The following is a 17341-nucleotide window of genomic DNA, read 5'->3' on the forward strand; positions in this document are numbered from 1 at the left end:
ACTTGGAGCATTGAATGCAGCTGATGAGCAGTTTCCTGTAATTAATAATCCTGATGGTGATGAGTTGATCAATACTTAGGTGATCTAGGTAAAAAACTAAACCCCAGAGTAACACGCGAGTCTGATGTTTCAGGTTTAGATCAAATAAACTTATTTATTTAACAAATGTACAACAGAAAACATGATACATGTATTGGCTACCCAAACACAAATCTATGATCCATCTCACAGGTACAAAACGTATTCTTTGTACTCCTCTCTAACACATAAAACACACATTCTTATGCTAATTAATCAGCACGCTGACAACATCCTAAGTGACCAATAGGGATGCATTGATAATATCCAGCAACAACCTCCATCTTTTTTAAGCCCATTAACATACTTAACTGTATTTAACGTTACTGACAACTACTTCACAGGGAATACCAAATTCAGTTTTAGAATAACTTCGATTATCTGCCTTCAAAACACAGAAATTTGTTTCATCACATCTTCAAAAATGCTGCTAAGTACTGGACTTAATGCCCTCGGTGCATTCAAGAACACTTTGACATCAGGGATATAAATGCTGCTCAATACAAACCGGTTAAACAAAAGAACAAAACAATATGCACTTTTAAACACTTCAATAACACCTACTTTTTATTCTGCACATGGATGACATAGAATGTCAGTTTCCAGATGCCTTAGTGTACTTGAATGCAACACCAAATAGACTTCAAACTAAATGTTGTGTATGCAGGACTTTAATAAAGTGTCCTCTCCTGCAGCCTCACATCTCTGCTGTGTAGACTAGACAGGCCTGTGAGAAGGTAGGTGGTTCATCTACAGACTTGGAAACTGGTCAGCAGTATTATAAATGCAATTTGCTGTTAATGAGCTATTACATGGATGACACAAGGAGGCACTCTCGCCCATAACTAAACTAAACAGACAGAAGCCACCAGTTTGATGACATCATTACCTTTCTTAAAGAAGACAGTCATTCATAAATACGTTCATTAAAAAAAAAGGCATTTTTCTAAATGGGTTACCAGATAGATTTTCTGTGGATCTCACATTCATGTTTTAGAGTGATCAAACTGATGTTGTCTCAATAAGTTGGTTGCATTTGGAGCAGCCCGATGTGCTGCACGGGTCTCACTGGATCCATGGCTGCACATGTTCAATCCTTAGCCTCTACCATTTGATCCCGAACAAACGTTTGCTGGTGAAAAAAAGTCTCTCTTTAGTGTTGCTCCTTCGTGAAGTGAAATGACAAACTACTACCATTGCTGGTGAAATGATACTTGGGTAAAGTGGTGCCCTGCACATGAACCAATCATATGAATCAGATGAACTAGTCAAGGGGAGGCTTGATCGCTCGCCCACACAAGCCAATAGATGTTCAAGTCCATATGAACCCTTATCTATGCTTATGTAGGATGAGTAAGGTTACACAGACACACACGCACAGCTTTCACAGTCCTCCTCAGAAAACATCATGTGACATATTCAGCTCCGTGTTCGGATTCACAGAGCAGCTCTTTGTCGTTCAGAGTATCTTCAGTCTGAAATCTCAGTCTATTTCTTCATTTTGAGGTCTGCCTCCATGGCACTACGGCGACCCCTGGTGCCTCCATCCTGCATCAGAGAGACAGATCAAAGAGAAACAGACAAAAAAAGATAGATGGAGAGCCAAAGAGAAATAATTAGTATAAAAGTGGACAGGTCAATGGTCAGGTGGAGAGGGTGAATGAAGGCCCTGTGGTGGGCCTCCACACGCGACTGAGCTCAGCACAAAAAACACAGCATAGTCCACCTAGAAAGGCTTCCTCCCAAAATGAAAAAAACACATAATAAACAAATCAAACGACAAAAACAGCACAATGAGAATCAAAACATGGAGATCAAATGAAAAAGAAGGAGAAAAAGAAATTAGAACATGCAGAGACACAGACGACTGCACGCAACGGAAAAACACAGGAAACCGGCATGGGCTCATAAACAGAAGGTCGACAGAGGCTTTGGTGATGAGAGGTTACTGGAGCTTGTGTGTGTGTGTGTGTGTGTGTGTGTGTGTGTGTGTGTGCGTGTGCGCGCGTGCGTGTGCGTGTGCGTGTGTGTGTGTGTGTGTGTGTGTGTGTATTGTTGTGAGAATAGCGTACAAACAGAACTTTAAGTTAATGAAGATGAAACAACACTGTATTCAGAAATGTGTGTGTATGACCATCAGAGAGACAGAGGCCCTTTAACTGTTCTCGCTATCAGACAGCTTCCTCATGGCTCAGAATAGATGCTCCTTTTATTTCCTATCTTTTCTTTGAGTATTAAAATAACTAATTAATACATTTTAGTTCCTCGTGGGTTGCAGCCTCACTGTCTTTGAATCTGTGATCACGGCTGCTCCCTGTGTGATGTGTGGATAGAACATCTGAAGTTGTTACCTGACAGATTTCTGTACCTGCGTATTTTCTTGTCTGATTTCTTCCTGCTACTATCAGCTGCCTGTGACTCAGTTAGAACATTGGATGTCACAGACTTTCGTTTCTTATATTACAGAGCTACTGCTAATCAAATCTCATCAAAACACTTTATCTATTCCTGATGAAGCAGTAGATGTGTTTTCTCTTCATGACTCTCCGTTCCTGGATGGAGCTGAGGCCAGAGAAGAGGCCAAAGAAACTAGACCACTATTTAAGACGAGTTAAATTGGCTAACTTTGTTTTGTTATGCCTTCAGCAGAACTCTTGATGAAGTGTTTAAATTATATTTACAACAATAAGTAACTAAGTAACATTAGCTCAACCATAACTGTACCCCTCAGCTTTGAGTAACAGTATGCTGGCTTGTTGGCAAACATGAGGTTAAAGTTACAGCTGGGCTTGGTGTACCTCAGCTTCTCTTTCTGAGGAGATTGTAACACGGTTATTTTACTGGAATTTCTCGAGATATTACAAAAAGATATGAAGGAGGAAATACACGTCCTTATTCTTGGAGACAGTGCTGTATTTTTATTCAACACTTGATTAGTATGATGTGAGGGATAATGTACAGTGAGCAGGTGAATCCTGACAGGGTGAACACCCTGCTCACCCTGTCAGGATTATAATTCACATAATCCTCTGCTGACTGTTCATTATCCCTCACTAATAGCAGGGAAAAGAGCAATAAATAAAACTTGATTTGAAAGTTATCTTTCAAGTTATTACAACTGTTGTAACTTTGTGCTAACAATCAAAGCTATTAAAACTATGACTCAGACATCAGCTTGTCCTTTACTGATAACTTTGTGATAGCATCTACCTCTTGTGTTGATATATTATATTGTGTGTGTACTTTAAAGGAGCTGCTCTCCCAAATCTCATTCATACTATGTACAATGACAATAAAGGTTTTCAATTCAATTTCAATTCAATTCAATTTCAATTAAATTCAATTAAATTCACCTTTCAAAAAGAAAAACTCTTTGTAGTTTTAGTTTTACTTGACCGCTTTATCAAAAAATATAATTTCTGAGATGTGCTCAAATTGTTGCCTGGTCTCTTTGGTCATAGAAGTGAAGACATTTGGTGTTTCAAAGAAAACAAACATAACTGCTGCCTTTCAGGTTTCATTATTCTTTTAAATTTTCTGTACCAGATTTTTCATCCCTAATTTCGCAAAAGAATTAGGGTAGTCTGACAGACTACAATTTCAGGGACTAACTGATATAAAAACACCTGGTAAAAATATATCAAGCACAACATGCTTGTTGGAAAAATACAAGCACCCAAATATTATTCAATATTGATCTGGATGGGTCAGATTTGTTCTGCAGGACATTAGACAGCTAAAAATCAACCTATCAGAGCTTTTTAGAGGCTAACTTATGTTCATCAAGGACCTTATAACAATGTTAGTCACTCAATCTTTTTTTTCTCTTAACTTATCAGATTACTTTCACTACTTTTAAACTCGTGAAAATCTCCAATAATGAAAATTAGCTGTGGTGCATTTTTTGGTATAGCTCATCTCATTAAGATTTATTCAATTCTCCAACAAAGCAAAAACAAATCCCAGTAATTCAGACTCGAATCTTGAATGCTGTCCTTTAGACTTTAACCTTAAAGTCATTTAAAGGTTTCATATCAGGGGCTTTTATTTTGGAATAACCCAAAGAGATTGAATTACTGTATATCCAGTGCTACAAGGAAGCATTTTAAAGTAATCTGAAAAGATTGTTGGATAGTTACAGAAGTTTGATGAGCGCTGAACTTAGTTTTTATGTTCAGCGTTATATTTGATCACTAAAATCTTTGACTATCATCGTAAAGATTTTTTGCTATTTTTAGTACCACTAAGAAATGATGAGCCTTTATTCTAAGAACTGTTCGGCTTCTTTAAACGTCACTAAAACAGAACAGACCTGACAGAGCCAGGAAGAGGAATAAGTGGAATAAATGGATGTGTACACAGTGTAATCCATTATGTATGTGTGCGTGTGTGTGTGCTTTGTTGACACAAGCATGTGCGGAGCGTGGCCTGGCTCTGGTGAAATCTGAGGGAGAACCTGAATACTTACAAAAAGAGAGAGAAGGAAAGCAGGAGAGGCCATTGGGACACTGTCCTGTAGGAGGACAAACATTGGAGTGAGAAAGAGAGAGAAAACACACACGTGCATGAGAGAGCAAGTTTCATACAAGTCTGCTTCAAACAGAGAGGCGCACTGTGGAATGAGCGTCCAATCGGCTGCTGCAAGGCACATTTGAATACGCAAACACATACTCACACAACTTCAGGGAGACAGATATCTGAACGTACACTCGGTAAACAGTAAACACAGACAGATAAACACACAAGAGGAAGTCAAGCACAGACATAAGCAGGTAAACACACTCTCAAACACACGATGTGTTTACACAGCTCACGACATCCAACCGCAGCTCCTTTCATGACCCTCATAAACAATATCATGGCCCTCATAAACAATATCATAGCACTATGAATATTATCATCAGTCCATCTGGGCTGTACTCAAAATATGGAGTCTCATTTAAACTCCTGTTGATGCTGACAGCACTAACAGTTTCAACTTACACACATTTATTCTCTTAAGCAACAAACTTACTAAAGTTATCAACATTTCTTGATCACCTAAAGTTTTTCCTGTCTCAAACTAGTTTCCAGAAGCCCTAACAAACAGAAACCCTGCAGGCGACACACGCGTACAACTCCCAATAATCACACAAATACAACAAACACACACACACGGACAAAAAGGCACAACTGCAAACGAAAAAAGTCATTACGGACAGACACAGCCGTACAGTTGAGTCAGTGACGAGCAGATGCAGACAGAAGTTAGTGAGAGGAGAAATAGCCAGCATGCAGGACATGAATCAGAGGCGACGTCTAGACCAGGAAATATTCCAGTGGAGCACGTTGTAGTGAGCAGAGAGGAAAGTGGACCAGGTGACAGAGAAGTGTGCAGATCTCTCTGAGGGTCCTGTGATTCAACATGTGCAGTTCTGACACGTGTGTCTACATACAGCACCAATGATCAGTCAACTTTCTGAGAGGCTGACACACTGCAGACACAGAGTGGATCCCTGGGTCCACACTGGCTCTGATACTTTATACTAAAGTATATTATCACTTAGAGGCGGGGTCACATGAACACTACAGAGCAGAATCATCAAAGTGAATTTGTCACTCACTTAAATGTATTAGTGCTGCTTTGAGCAACATGTTAACAGGTGGAGAATTTATGTTTCTGTGATAATATGAAGAAGTTCAACTAACAAATATTCTAATGTTGATGGAGGACATGGTTTACTTTCAATCAGCGGTGATTGATCAACTATGTAATTTGAAATTGAAGCAGCAAGACGGAGTTTAAATAAAGTTAAGTGAATGCAGAGACACAGAATTTCTAATATGTTTGTGCTCTTAATCCACCGGAAACGATCCACCTGTTGTCAATCATGGTCCATCAATACAAGCAGAGAGTTAGACAGGTGAACTATTTGACATATATATTTTTAGGACTATGAAATCAATCTCAAAAAACTACATTTGTTCACAGTTATGACAAAAGGTTTCTGTCTTAAGTGACTGTGAAACATCTCCACAGACTCAACCACTCTCTGTTCACATCATTAAAAAACAAGAATAATTTTTACTGGGTGGAGTTTCATTTTTTCTGTTGTAAATTAATATAATTCAATAAAGATCCTGAAAAACATCTCCAAACATTGACAGAACAAAAACCACAAAGCTCTTGCGTGAAAAAAAACAAAAAAACATCTTCAATAGAACACTATTTGAACTCTAAATGAGAATTATTAAATCTATAATTCAACATCTATAATTCTACTGTCCCACTAAACCTTTGACCACTTAAAAATAATCTCATGAATTAAAGCCCTGATCATCCTCAAAGGAGTTTTCACTGATACTCCATTTAGACTTCTTCTGGTCGATGAAGCTTCTTAATGAAATAGTTTGATGTGATCAAGAGTATCACCTTACTTTAGTTGACAAAGAGAGACTCCATGGCTGTCATAACTCACTCACTACTCACTATAGCACTGTACAGATCTATATTTGCCATTTTTTGTACTGTCAAAATGATGAGTGAGGTTTTTCATTCCATACAGTTCATTCATTGTATCTCACGCTGCCTTGTGAGAAGTAGAGTACAACCAGTGAGTCACTAATCAAGCACCATATACCATCATGCATTGTGGTGCGAAGAGAAGTCTCAGCCGGGCGAGAACATCATAACCAGAGAAGTTGGCTTTATTGAAATGAAGCTGTTTAGTAAAGAGCAAAGGATTTCAGTCAGAGACATGACACCACAGTCTATAGACGGGACACAATAAATAAGTTGTGGCAAGAAGATAAAGTTTCATTATTTTATTACAAATACACTGATATATATATTTAACTATTTTGTGAAAATATGATCATGTTACGGCTGTACGGTGGTGCAGTGGTCAGCGCTGCTGCCTCACAGCAAGAAGGTTCCTGGTTTGAATCCCTGCTGGAGCCTTTAGGTGCTGAGTTTGCATGTTCTCCCCGTGCATGCGTGGTGTCTCTCTGGGTACTCAGCTTCCTCCCACAGTCCAGAGACATGCTCGTCGGGTTAACTGGGAACTATAAACTGCCCATAGGTATGAGTGAGTGTGAGGGTGCATGGTTGTCTGTCTACAGCCCTGTGATTGGCTGGAGACCAGTCCACTGTATACCCTGCTTCGCCCTACGACAGCAGGGATAGCCCCTCGCAGTGTTAGCTGCTCTTTAAAATAAACAGCACTGATCATTTTTCAGGGTCTGGAGAGATTGCAAGTGTCCACAATTGGTTCATTTATTGTGCTCACTGCTGCACTCAGTTTGAAATACACTGCATACAGTCTATAGGTAGAGAGTAGGTAGCGAGTAGGGAGTGAGTGTCACGTCAGACACAGCTCACATGTCCTCTTGACTAACTCATGACACTTCAGAGTTTGTTGGTTTATGAACAGCTTTACCAAACTCAGACATGTTTGACACTTCAAACACACACCTTTAAGAGAATAATAACCAATCATCATTAATGCTTTTCCTGATTTCCTCCACACCAAATCGGCCAACCCACCTTCTCAGCTGGCTCTCCTGGCTTACGGTTCCCCTCCCTGCCGCGGAGGCTCTTTGCAGAGATGGCGCTCTCCGAGGTCTGCATTATGAGCTGTGTGGCCAAGAACTGCTGGACGTGCTCCAGAACGTCACGCTGCATCTCTAGAGCCATGTGGTACACGTCATGGTCCGACGAGTTGTACATGACGGCATTCTGAAACATCAGCATGATGTCGCGCTGGAACTCAGCCGTCGTACGGATCACACCGGACTCGATGTTTTTCTTGATCGCCGACAGGTCCATGGGTCTGGGGCAGGGAGGAGGGTGAGAGATACAGGGCAAATGTATTTAATAAACGAGTTAAATAAATACCATTGTTTAATTAGGCGCACAACTGTGGTTTTACCTGTGCACGATGCTGTGGTAACCAGGCGCGATGTCGTCTGACACAGGTTGCAGGAAGACACTGGCATACCTGTGAGAAACACAACTTTAGAAACTGCCAAACACCCATTATCTGTCAACTTCTGAGGACACAGAATGTTTTTTTGATTGTTTACGATTGTTTGTTTGGATAAAGCTACTATATATGTATTTTTTTTTTTAAACAAAACTAAAAGCCTTTGTTGGAAAGATGCTGGTGCAAACCCCAGATTTTAGTTTGGTAAAAGGCAAAAAAAAGGCACACACTGTGTTACGTGTGTTGAGGTTGCACTGGAGAAATACCACAAAGGATTTAGAATTTGTTCGTATCATAGTATCATGTAGGGATGTAAACAATCAATTGAGTATCAATTAATTGATTAAGTAATTACTCAAAACACACATTTTTGTTTTCAATTTTCCATCACTTGTGACAAACAACATGTGGTCTCATATTACACTCAGCCATCAGGGTGGTGTTTAAAGTTTAAAGCATGTTTCGATGTGATTCAGCTGACTGAAGGTGTTTCACACAGCGGAGATGCTCAGCTGGCGGCTGTGGCTGTGTGTCAGGTCTCCACGAGCGCTTTTCAAAGAGGATCAATACACAACTGCTGCCAACAACGACACGGACACGAAGGTTGACAAAGCCAACAGACTGGTGGGAATTGCTAATACGCTATGTTTGCAGACCGGCAACATCAGAGCCGTCTGAGCTTTTCTGCAGCCGGACTGATTATGACCTGGTTGCGCTCCCAGCTGACACCTGACCGAATACACATGCTAATTTTTCTCAATAAGAACGCGTAAGCATAATTGATTGTTAACATTTACAAAAATCGATCACGGTGAATACTTAAAATTTACATCTCTAGTATCATGGCAAATTTCATCAGAGTAAATTAACTCAGTATGATCAGTATCTATTAGTTCAGATCATCCTCTCCTGACACGTCTTTAACTTTAGCTGAGAATGACACTGATGATCTCCTGTCGTGGAGTTATTCAAAAAGCTCCACCTGTGGTTGGCTGCAGCTCTCCACACCAGCATTATGGCTTTCTTCCAGATTTTCTGCGCCTGCACGGCCTCCTGGTCCTCACCACATGTAGATCTGTTGCAAGAGAAGAAGTGAGAACAGAGAGGGCATGAAGAGGGGACACTGAATTCCACAGAAACTGGAAACAGGAAGTGGAAGAAAAATCACAAGGACAGACACTCGTGCTGTTAAATTTGTGATGTTAGCAGCTGAAGACTCCTTAGCTCAGACATTCCTGATCTGAGGTCAGAAGAGGTCAGGACATGAACTTCATGACAAATGCCAGCTAAGCTTTCTTTAGTTTCAAAGCCGCATTTCTCAAACACTTGTCAGTGTAAGAGCAGACGTTATTCTATGCAATGCCCTCATGCCACATGAGCTCTTTCACCAGCATATTACCCATGATCCCAGTCTGTGCTTCACACGTGGACACTTACAGCTGAGAGGAGGAAGCTGGGCTGCTGGCCAGTGAATCTGCTGTGTAGCGTTGGGAGGGTGGGCCGTAACCATCTTCACTTTCACTAGCTGCCCGCTCCACCTCCGACAGGTAGGGTCCCTCCCCCTCCCCACATTCCTCCTTCAGCTCCATCCCTTCTTCTGGGTCCCCTTCGCTCCCTGCCTCCTCCTCCTTAACCTCATGGATACAAGAACAGACACATTAGGATCGATACTACCGTTTAACTAAGTTTGTGTACGTGCACAAGTGTGCATAGATGTGTTACCTTGGACTCCTTCCCGGACACAGAGCTGTCCTCAGAGTCTGTTCGACAAAAAGGAGAAGGGGATTAGAAAAACATGAGTGAAGGAGCATGATTGATGTTTTCTGTTAATTCAGCACTTACCCAGACAAGGTGGGTTAGGCTCCGGCTGGCTCCATTCCTCGCCTTCACTCTTCACTGTTGCCTCTGTGACCTCCCTACCTGCCACCCCTTCCCCTGTGACCTCAGTCCCTGTGGCTCCATCCTCAGAGTTGACAGAAGAAGAAGTGACTTCACTTCCTGTCACTTCAGGTCCTTCACAGTTTCCCTTGATCTGCTCCTCTCTTTTGTTTTCTGATTGATTCTGGGTCTCTAAGCCTGTAGGGATCAAGCCCGATGCCGGGGTCACTTGAGGCTCCGGCGTTGGATCTTGGACTGTGGGTGCTGGGTCTGAGGCCTTCAGCTCCTGGGTCTCCCAGGGGCCAGGAAGGGTGTGTCCTTCTGAGACAGCCTCTTCGCACAAAGAGAGAGCTGCTTCCACTGCTGCTGCATCCAAAGCCTCCACGGAGTCATCCACCTGGGTAGGATGAAGGGAAGACACAAGAACACATGAAACCGATCCTTTGTGATGAAAAACAACAACACAACTGAGAGAGATGACCTTCTGAAACGTGTTACAAATAAATGGCAGTGAGCAAATAAACACAGTACGCACCTTCTCCTCAATGATGGCGATGATGTCTCCCACTGTCTCCAGGTCCAACTCATCTCCCATGTAAGACACAGCTACAAGGTCCTCTTCCACAAGCTCTTCTCCTAGCTCTACTTTCACTGCAGCGTCACCCTCTGACACACACACACACACACACACACACACACACGCACACGCACACGCACACGCACACGCACACGCACACGCACACGCACACGCACACACACACACACGAGTACATCAGAACCACCTGCAGCGTCACACTGTAGAGGTGTGGGCAATTATATACCCTACATTGAGTCTCATGACTTTTTGAAAAACACAAGTGAACAAGATCAGACATTTAATACAACAACGTAATGCTTTCAGTTGCTTGTTTCAAGTCTTCTTCATTACAGAATGATGTTCACTTTTTAACTCTCACCAGATTTAAACATTTTAGAGTCAAACTGGGGATGAAGCAGGGTTTGCTAGAAGAACAAAGACACCTGAAGAATTATTTAAAGCTTATTTTGGCGGCTTTTTCATGCCTTTCTTAAGAGGACAGTGGTTAGAGCTGGAAACATGGTAGTGGGAATGCAGAATGATGTGCAGCACAGAGCAGAGGGTAAGAGTCATACCTGGGGTTGCTGCCTCAAGAAGGACTGTAGCCTCTGAACACAGGGCAGGTGCAATTCAACCGCTGAGCTTTATTGATGCAACATGGCCAGTCAATGATTGACAGAGTGCACCATCGTTACAATGTGGAGCCTTCCTGCTCTCCTAATTTGCACACTTCTGTTTCCAAAAACTAACTTTATCAATTTTTCTTAAGTATAAAGTAATATTAACATTATCTTTTTTTTTATTAAAGTTGTGTTTTTGGGAAAGACGTGCAGAGATGGTCGCAGCTGGGAGTCGAACCAGCAACCTCTGCAACAAGGACTATAGCCTCTGTATGGGTGTGCTTAGACAGCTAGGCCACCAGCGCCCCTTTAATAATAATTTTCTGAGTCCATAAATCTGCACACGTGGTAATTAGCAGAGAGTGCCTGTTTGTTTTCATCAACAGTTAGTAGAGCACATTTTACTTTACCTGTGATGATCTCATGACCGGGTGGTAAAGCGGTGACTGTGGTAGCTGTCTGGACTCCATTAGTGAGGCTTCCAGTACAGTCTCCCTCTCCAACCTTTCAATCAAAGTGCAAGAAAAACACAAATGTCAGGTATAAAAACTGTCTTTGCAACTTGAGTCTCACTTTAAATTCTTTAAATTCACATACTTTCTGCTCCTGGTATCATTTTTGTTAGTATGTAATGATCCACTTACTAAACGGGGGCTGGCTGAGATGAGGTTGCCTTTCTTCAGCAGCTCTGACAGAAGAGGAGATGGTGGTGGAGTGGCTTTCTGGGCTATGAGCCTCTTTTGCGGTGTATCTTCTACTAGAGCGGCCAAGCCTCCATCTTTGGCCCCCGGGCCTGGAGCATCAGCCGCTGGTAGAAACACTCCAACCCCCTGGGCCTGGCAGAGGCAGCAAAGAATAAGTTCAATCAGTTGGTACAGTGAGATGCAATATCTGAACAGAGCAGGGCTTGTAAGAACAAGGGTTTGAGGTAATAAAAGGTGCTTTTTGTCAGTCATTGATCATTTTAATCTAGAGTTAACTGAAAAGGGGATTCCAATAACACCAGCTGTTCTGATGTTGAATTAAAGCAAAACTGACAACCCCAAAACTCTAACAGTAAACCTTGATTTTGAAGCTCTTTGTGTCAAATCCATTATCAATAAGTACCCCTGTATTCTAAGAAACTCAGTTCACACTACAGTGCAGTAAAACCTGTAGGACAGAGGAGGTCCTAGGCACTTTAAAATAAATCATTTTTCAGATAAACCTTCGTGAATACTGACAGTGTTCAGTACTGTATAAGACAAACTCTGTTTTTAAAGAGTATTTTCTTACAACTAAGTGGGTGGTGGTGGTAGTGGTGGTGGTGGTGTCCTCAGAGGTCGCACTTCCAGTGTCCATGGGCGGCGTGGAGACTGAAGAGTCACCCTGAGAGTCCATGGTGGGAGGGCTAGCACCCAGGGGAGAGCGTACAGTAACACTAGGCAGACGCTTCGGGGTGTTTTTCACTGCCTGACGAACTGTGACGAAGAAAGAAGTTCAGCCGAGAGAGAGAGAGAGAGAGAGAGAGAGAGAGAGAGAATCTGCTTTTCAAATCTTATTTTGAACAAGGAATCAAAACATGACTCATTACACAACAAGACTGGTTTTGTGTCTTTATGGACTTCTTCTTGATGCAACATTTTCGTAGCTCTTTGTTAAAGCATGCCAGGATATGTATAAAATATACAATGGCAGCATCAAGCATAGAGAGTTATAAAATTCACTGTAAAAAAAATTAAACATGACCAAAGATTCGTATTCATAGGAAAAATAACAAATTTCAAAGGAGGCATTGTGTGCTGTGTGACTGGTTGAAACCTACCTTGGTACGCCGTTTCTGTGGCTTTCCTCTTCTGCTCTGCTTCCTCCTCATCCTGCTTCTTCTTACTGAGGTTGGAAAGAAAACACAGATTAACAACTAACAACTTAAGAAGATACTGTAGAGGATAGTATGAAGGACTTAGTGCACTCGGGAAGTTCAAACCTGTAGCTTTTCAGCCACAATCCTGCCTAACATCAGATGGACACGACACAAATCTTTGTGTATGAACTTAATCCTCTTCTAAATGATGGAAAAATAATGATACCACAAAAAAAGAGAGTCATTTAGACTTCAGCGTAACTCTAGATTCATCTTTTCAATTCATTTTTATTGCAATCAATGAATAATTATAAAGTTATTATAGGACCAAGTTTTAAACTGACAGACCGAACAATCTCGGATTCAAAGAACTAGGCTGTGAGTAGTCCTTATTTAAAACTTTAAAACCTCTGCCGAGTAGAAAAAGGTTCAAACAGTCAATACAAAGTCTTACAGTGTGATCTCCGTCCACAGCTCCTTCAGCTGGGAGTCCATGTGACCGGTCTGGATAAGATCTACCTCCTTCTTCAACTTCCTGGCAGGTCAAAAAAGCACCAGAAGCTTAAAAACCACATCCCATTGTTCTCACACTTGTTCTAAGAGGTCTTTATGTGAGCGTGGATGTACCTGTACTGCTCCTGTGTGTCTCGCAGTAGTTTTTTCAGTTCCTCTATCCTCTCAGTGGTTAGCCTTCGAACGATTACATCTTCAATAGTTTCGACCACCTCACCCTTCTCCCCGCGCTTACGCCTAGAGCAAAGAAGGGCACAAAACACACAACAGTTAATGTACAAAGATTATTCCCTACATGACAAAATGTTAACTGAGCAGCTCATAAGAGTGGGTGTAAGTCTGCACTTTAACACTGACTTAGGTGCTTCAGTGGCCTCCAGGAGCTCGGAGTACTGTGACGCACAGTGCTGCAAAGAGAGAGAGAAGGATGTGTTAGAATGAGGCAAATGTAAGTCACAACCTGAGAAGAGATCTGCGAGTTTCTCACCTTCTGTGAAAACCAATCTGGTGGACGGCCAGGCTCTGAGAAAGGCTTGATGGCTCGACTTACAGACACCCTTCAAGAGAGAGAGAATACAAAATCAGACAACAGACAGAAAGAGAGATGGCTGAACCAATCAGGGCTGCTAGGAAAAACAAACCCCTCTATTTACTTAAAGCAAACTGCTTGACTGAATGAAGCTTCAGTAGCAGCCAAAATTGCAGCATTGATACATTTATGTCACTTTCTCTTTAAAGACTTCTTCTGCTGCTTTGATCAATTACATCAAAAAGGGTAATCCCTTACAAACTGTTTATTAGTTGGAAAAGTTATGAACCAACAATGAGTAAGATCCTACTTGTTAATACTCAGGCAGTAGAAGTAGCCCAAGGGTGACCTCTAGTTGTGAAAAGTGAGATCTGACAGCAAACATTATCACTCACAGATCCCAGTTGTTGAAAGTATTGAAAGTACATTTGGATTTATATTTGCTCACAGCAAACAATGTGGAGACATATTTTTATAAACCTTAATATTGTTGTTAAATAGTTCATCTTTTGACCTTGTTCTCTTTTTTTGGTTTTCATATCAAAAATTAGAAAGCAATATTGGCTAACAGCTTCTTCTATACATCCATACCATACATCACTGATCTCCTGTCATTTTATGACGATCACTGAGGTCCTCGAATGCTTCCCTTTTAAATGTTCCTCATGTGCCCCTCAGAAGCTCCGGCCAGAGAGCTTTCTGTTTTTACGTCCCTAAGCTGTGGAACTCTCTGACCTAGGACATTAAAACATCAAGCTCTCTGCGTGTTTTTAAAAGTAAGTTTAAGACTTACCTTTTTAATCTGACTTTTAACTTGAGAGTAATTTCCTTTTAGCCCTGGACTGCATTATTACTTTTATGACCATTTTTCTAGTATTTATTTTATTTAATTTAATTGATTGATATTATTTGAGTTTTATTTTAAAAATATTTCACATCACATTCCTCTATCTTGTTTTAGTCTCGTATCATTCATTTATATGTTGCTGTTGTTTTCCCATCTGTTCTTTTGTGAAGCATTATTGGCTGCATGCTTGAATGCATGAGAGGTGATATAAAAATAAGTTGAGTTATATATGGAGACAGAAGGGTGAATTAAATCTGTTTATGGAACGAGATGTACATTTTCTGAAGTGTAGCAATAGTCCCTTTAGTCAATCACAGATTGTTGAAAGAAGTGATGTTCAATGAGGAAGATACTGGTAATAGTATTGTCACTTTTGTGCAGTACTGTACAAAACCTGGAGACAGTGTCAGATGCTAGTGTAAGGCACGTTTTCTATTCTGATTAAGGGTTGGGCAGAAAAAAAGCACCAAAAAAATCATTATTCATATTCTCTATACTACTAATACATGTTCTATAACTGACTGTTTTGTCTGTCTCTGATTTACAAAAAGTGTTGCAGCAATAGTTGAACAGGACTTGTTTTTACCAGTTTTGGTCCCCACTCCTCATAACAGAGGAAGCCAGGCAGAGTTTCTCCCTGACCGACCATGGCTCTGTTGGCCCCACATTCAGTATTTTGTGTTCTGTGAAATAAATTAAAAATACATTAAAGAGAAATCAAAACAGGCAATTCAGATCCATTCATGATTTCTCCAAGTTTCTACAGGACGAATGAGTCCCTATAGTTTTCCTACAGCACTGTGAATCCCCTTGCATGTTCTGCACCACCATCACAAGGCTGAGTTTCATTCTGTCATATAACCATTCAAATGTAACAAAAGACACAAACACACAACAATTAAAATAACCAATAATGAAACCCGTGCCCCCCCGATGCAGCATTGTGTCTTTCCTTCAGTTTTAACCCTCTTTGTGTCCTCGAGTTTAAAATCTGTTTTTTTTTTTGTGTTTCTACCGGAGAGGTTTGTTTATGGATACGGTGATTTCCATAACGTCAAAGAAAAATCAACCTCTCGGTGTGTGGTGTTTACACGATATACACACAAATACATACAATATGCGGAACAAATCTAGTCGCTCTGGTTTGCTGAGTTACTAGATATGTTTATTAAAGTTTGCTGGCTATCCTTTGTTTGCGACATGATTGATAACAACTTGCTAGCTGGGATAATGTTTTCGTGATACATCAAGACATTTCCTTAATGTTTTTAAGGGCTGTAAGTACAATGTGAACAACTAATAAAGCTTAGTATTAAATATAACAGATTTCATCCTGGTTCGATAGAAGACGAGTTGCATTAGAAAACAATTTGATAATGCTAAAAGCTAAGCACAACAGATTACGGGGGGACACATTCATGAGACACACACGAACGACTACACGACTACACGGGGAGACGTTTTTTAATTACACACGAAGCTGCAAAGCAGGAGGGCGGAAAATAATTCACAATATTTGGGGTTTGACAGCTTTTTACGTTTGCAATGAAACTCCTGAGGTTATTGAAATAAATGAAAAAATACTCACTGCCGATTCCGCTCGCCATTTCTTAACCAGGCCGTGAGCTCAACTTCCGCCGGAAATATTTCAGTGTTACACACGGGCGTAAACAAGTACAATGCAGACTAATAAAGGAGTGAATGAAAATCAGAGACTAGTCAATGATAAAGAGCACGTTTTGAGATATGAAATCAATAGTGAATCAAGCCGAGTTAAAGGAAGAAAGTGTTCAATTTATGTTGCTTGTTTTAGTTTGCATGTTCACTATAGAAAACGGACTGACTGGAGGTTTAGCTCTATAACATTCATGTTGTGATGGTACCCACTGCCAAGGAGTTTACTGAAAAAAGACCACCTATAAACAGAAATACTTTCTGACAAACTTTATAACCTACAAACCACCACAAAGATCATTATGATAGGTGTTGTTCCCTATATGGCCTTCCATACATTAAATTGAATCATTAATATCATAATAATAATAATAATAATAACAATAACAATATTAATAGTAACAATACTATAATAATGATATTATGACTATTATTATTATAATAATTATGACTTTTGTTTTACCATTATTCTTATTCTTATGCTTATTCTTATTCTTATCATTAATATTATTATCATTATTATTATTATTATTACTATTATTATTATTATTATTATTATTATTTGTTTCCAAATTTTAGCTCTTGAATTTGGGTAAGGGAGAGAGTTGAATTACCTGAGTCACCTTGTATTAGTGTATTTACATACTCAACTCAACTCAACTTTATTTATATAGCACCTTTCATACATAAAAACATGCAGCCCAAAGTGCTTCACAGAATAACAGAGAGACAGAAAACAACAACAATGGTAAAATTATAAAAGGCATGATTATAAATAAAATACTTAAAAGATAAAATAAAATCAATACAGTAAAATT

At 40.4% G+C, this 17341-nt stretch overlaps 1 protein-coding gene across 4 annotated transcripts; it reads right to left on the reverse strand.

Annotated features, from left to right (window-relative positions):
- Window positions 1-127: 127 nt before the first annotated feature.
- Window positions 128-16544, reverse strand: brd8 (bromodomain containing 8). Of its 4 annotated transcripts, none has more exons than XM_034690987.1 (18): window positions 16438-16544; window positions 15436-15532; window positions 13961-14030; window positions 13831-13880; window positions 13588-13710; window positions 13415-13495; window positions 12922-12986; window positions 12393-12577; window positions 11762-11953; window positions 11528-11621; window positions 10456-10586; window positions 9885-10317; window positions 9765-9802; window positions 9480-9670; window positions 9025-9117; window positions 7989-8057; window positions 7604-7889; window positions 128-1626 (listed from the first exon to the last, which is right to left on the reverse strand). In XM_034690987.1, the coding sequence occupies exons 1-18, from the start codon at window positions 16454-16456 to the stop codon at window positions 1567-1569; spliced, it is 2277 nt and encodes a 758-aa protein (XP_034546878.1). In that variant the 5' UTR covers window positions 16457-16544; the 3' UTR covers window positions 128-1566. The 4 variants fall into 4 exon arrangements, with proteins under 4 accessions (XP_034546878.1, XP_034546877.1, XP_034546879.1 ...); XM_034690986.1 differs by having other exon boundaries at window positions 9480-9676; XM_034690988.1 differs by lacking the exon at window positions 128-1626 and adding an exon at window positions 6868-7129 and having other exon boundaries at window positions 9480-9676.
- Window positions 16545-17341: the final 797 nt, after the last annotated feature.

Source organism: Notolabrus celidotus, chromosome 8 (genome assembly GCF_009762535.1).
Source record: "Notolabrus celidotus isolate fNotCel1 chromosome 8, fNotCel1.pri, whole genome shotgun sequence".
Classification (NCBI taxonomy): domain Eukaryota; kingdom Metazoa; phylum Chordata; class Actinopteri; order Labriformes; family Labridae; genus Notolabrus; species Notolabrus celidotus.

Bases quoted from the DNA above. Each gene is read 5' to 3' on its own strand.
- brd8 (XM_034690986.1), bottom strand. The intron at 10,587-11,527 runs GTAAAGTAAAAT...TGTGTGTGTCAG, and splicing joins CGGTCATGAGATCATCACAG to AGGGTGACGCTGCAGTGAAA. The intron at 9,677-9,764 runs GTAACACATCTA...TGTATCCATGAG, and splicing joins TGTCCGGGAAGGAGTCCAAG to GTTAAGGAGGAGGAGGCAGG.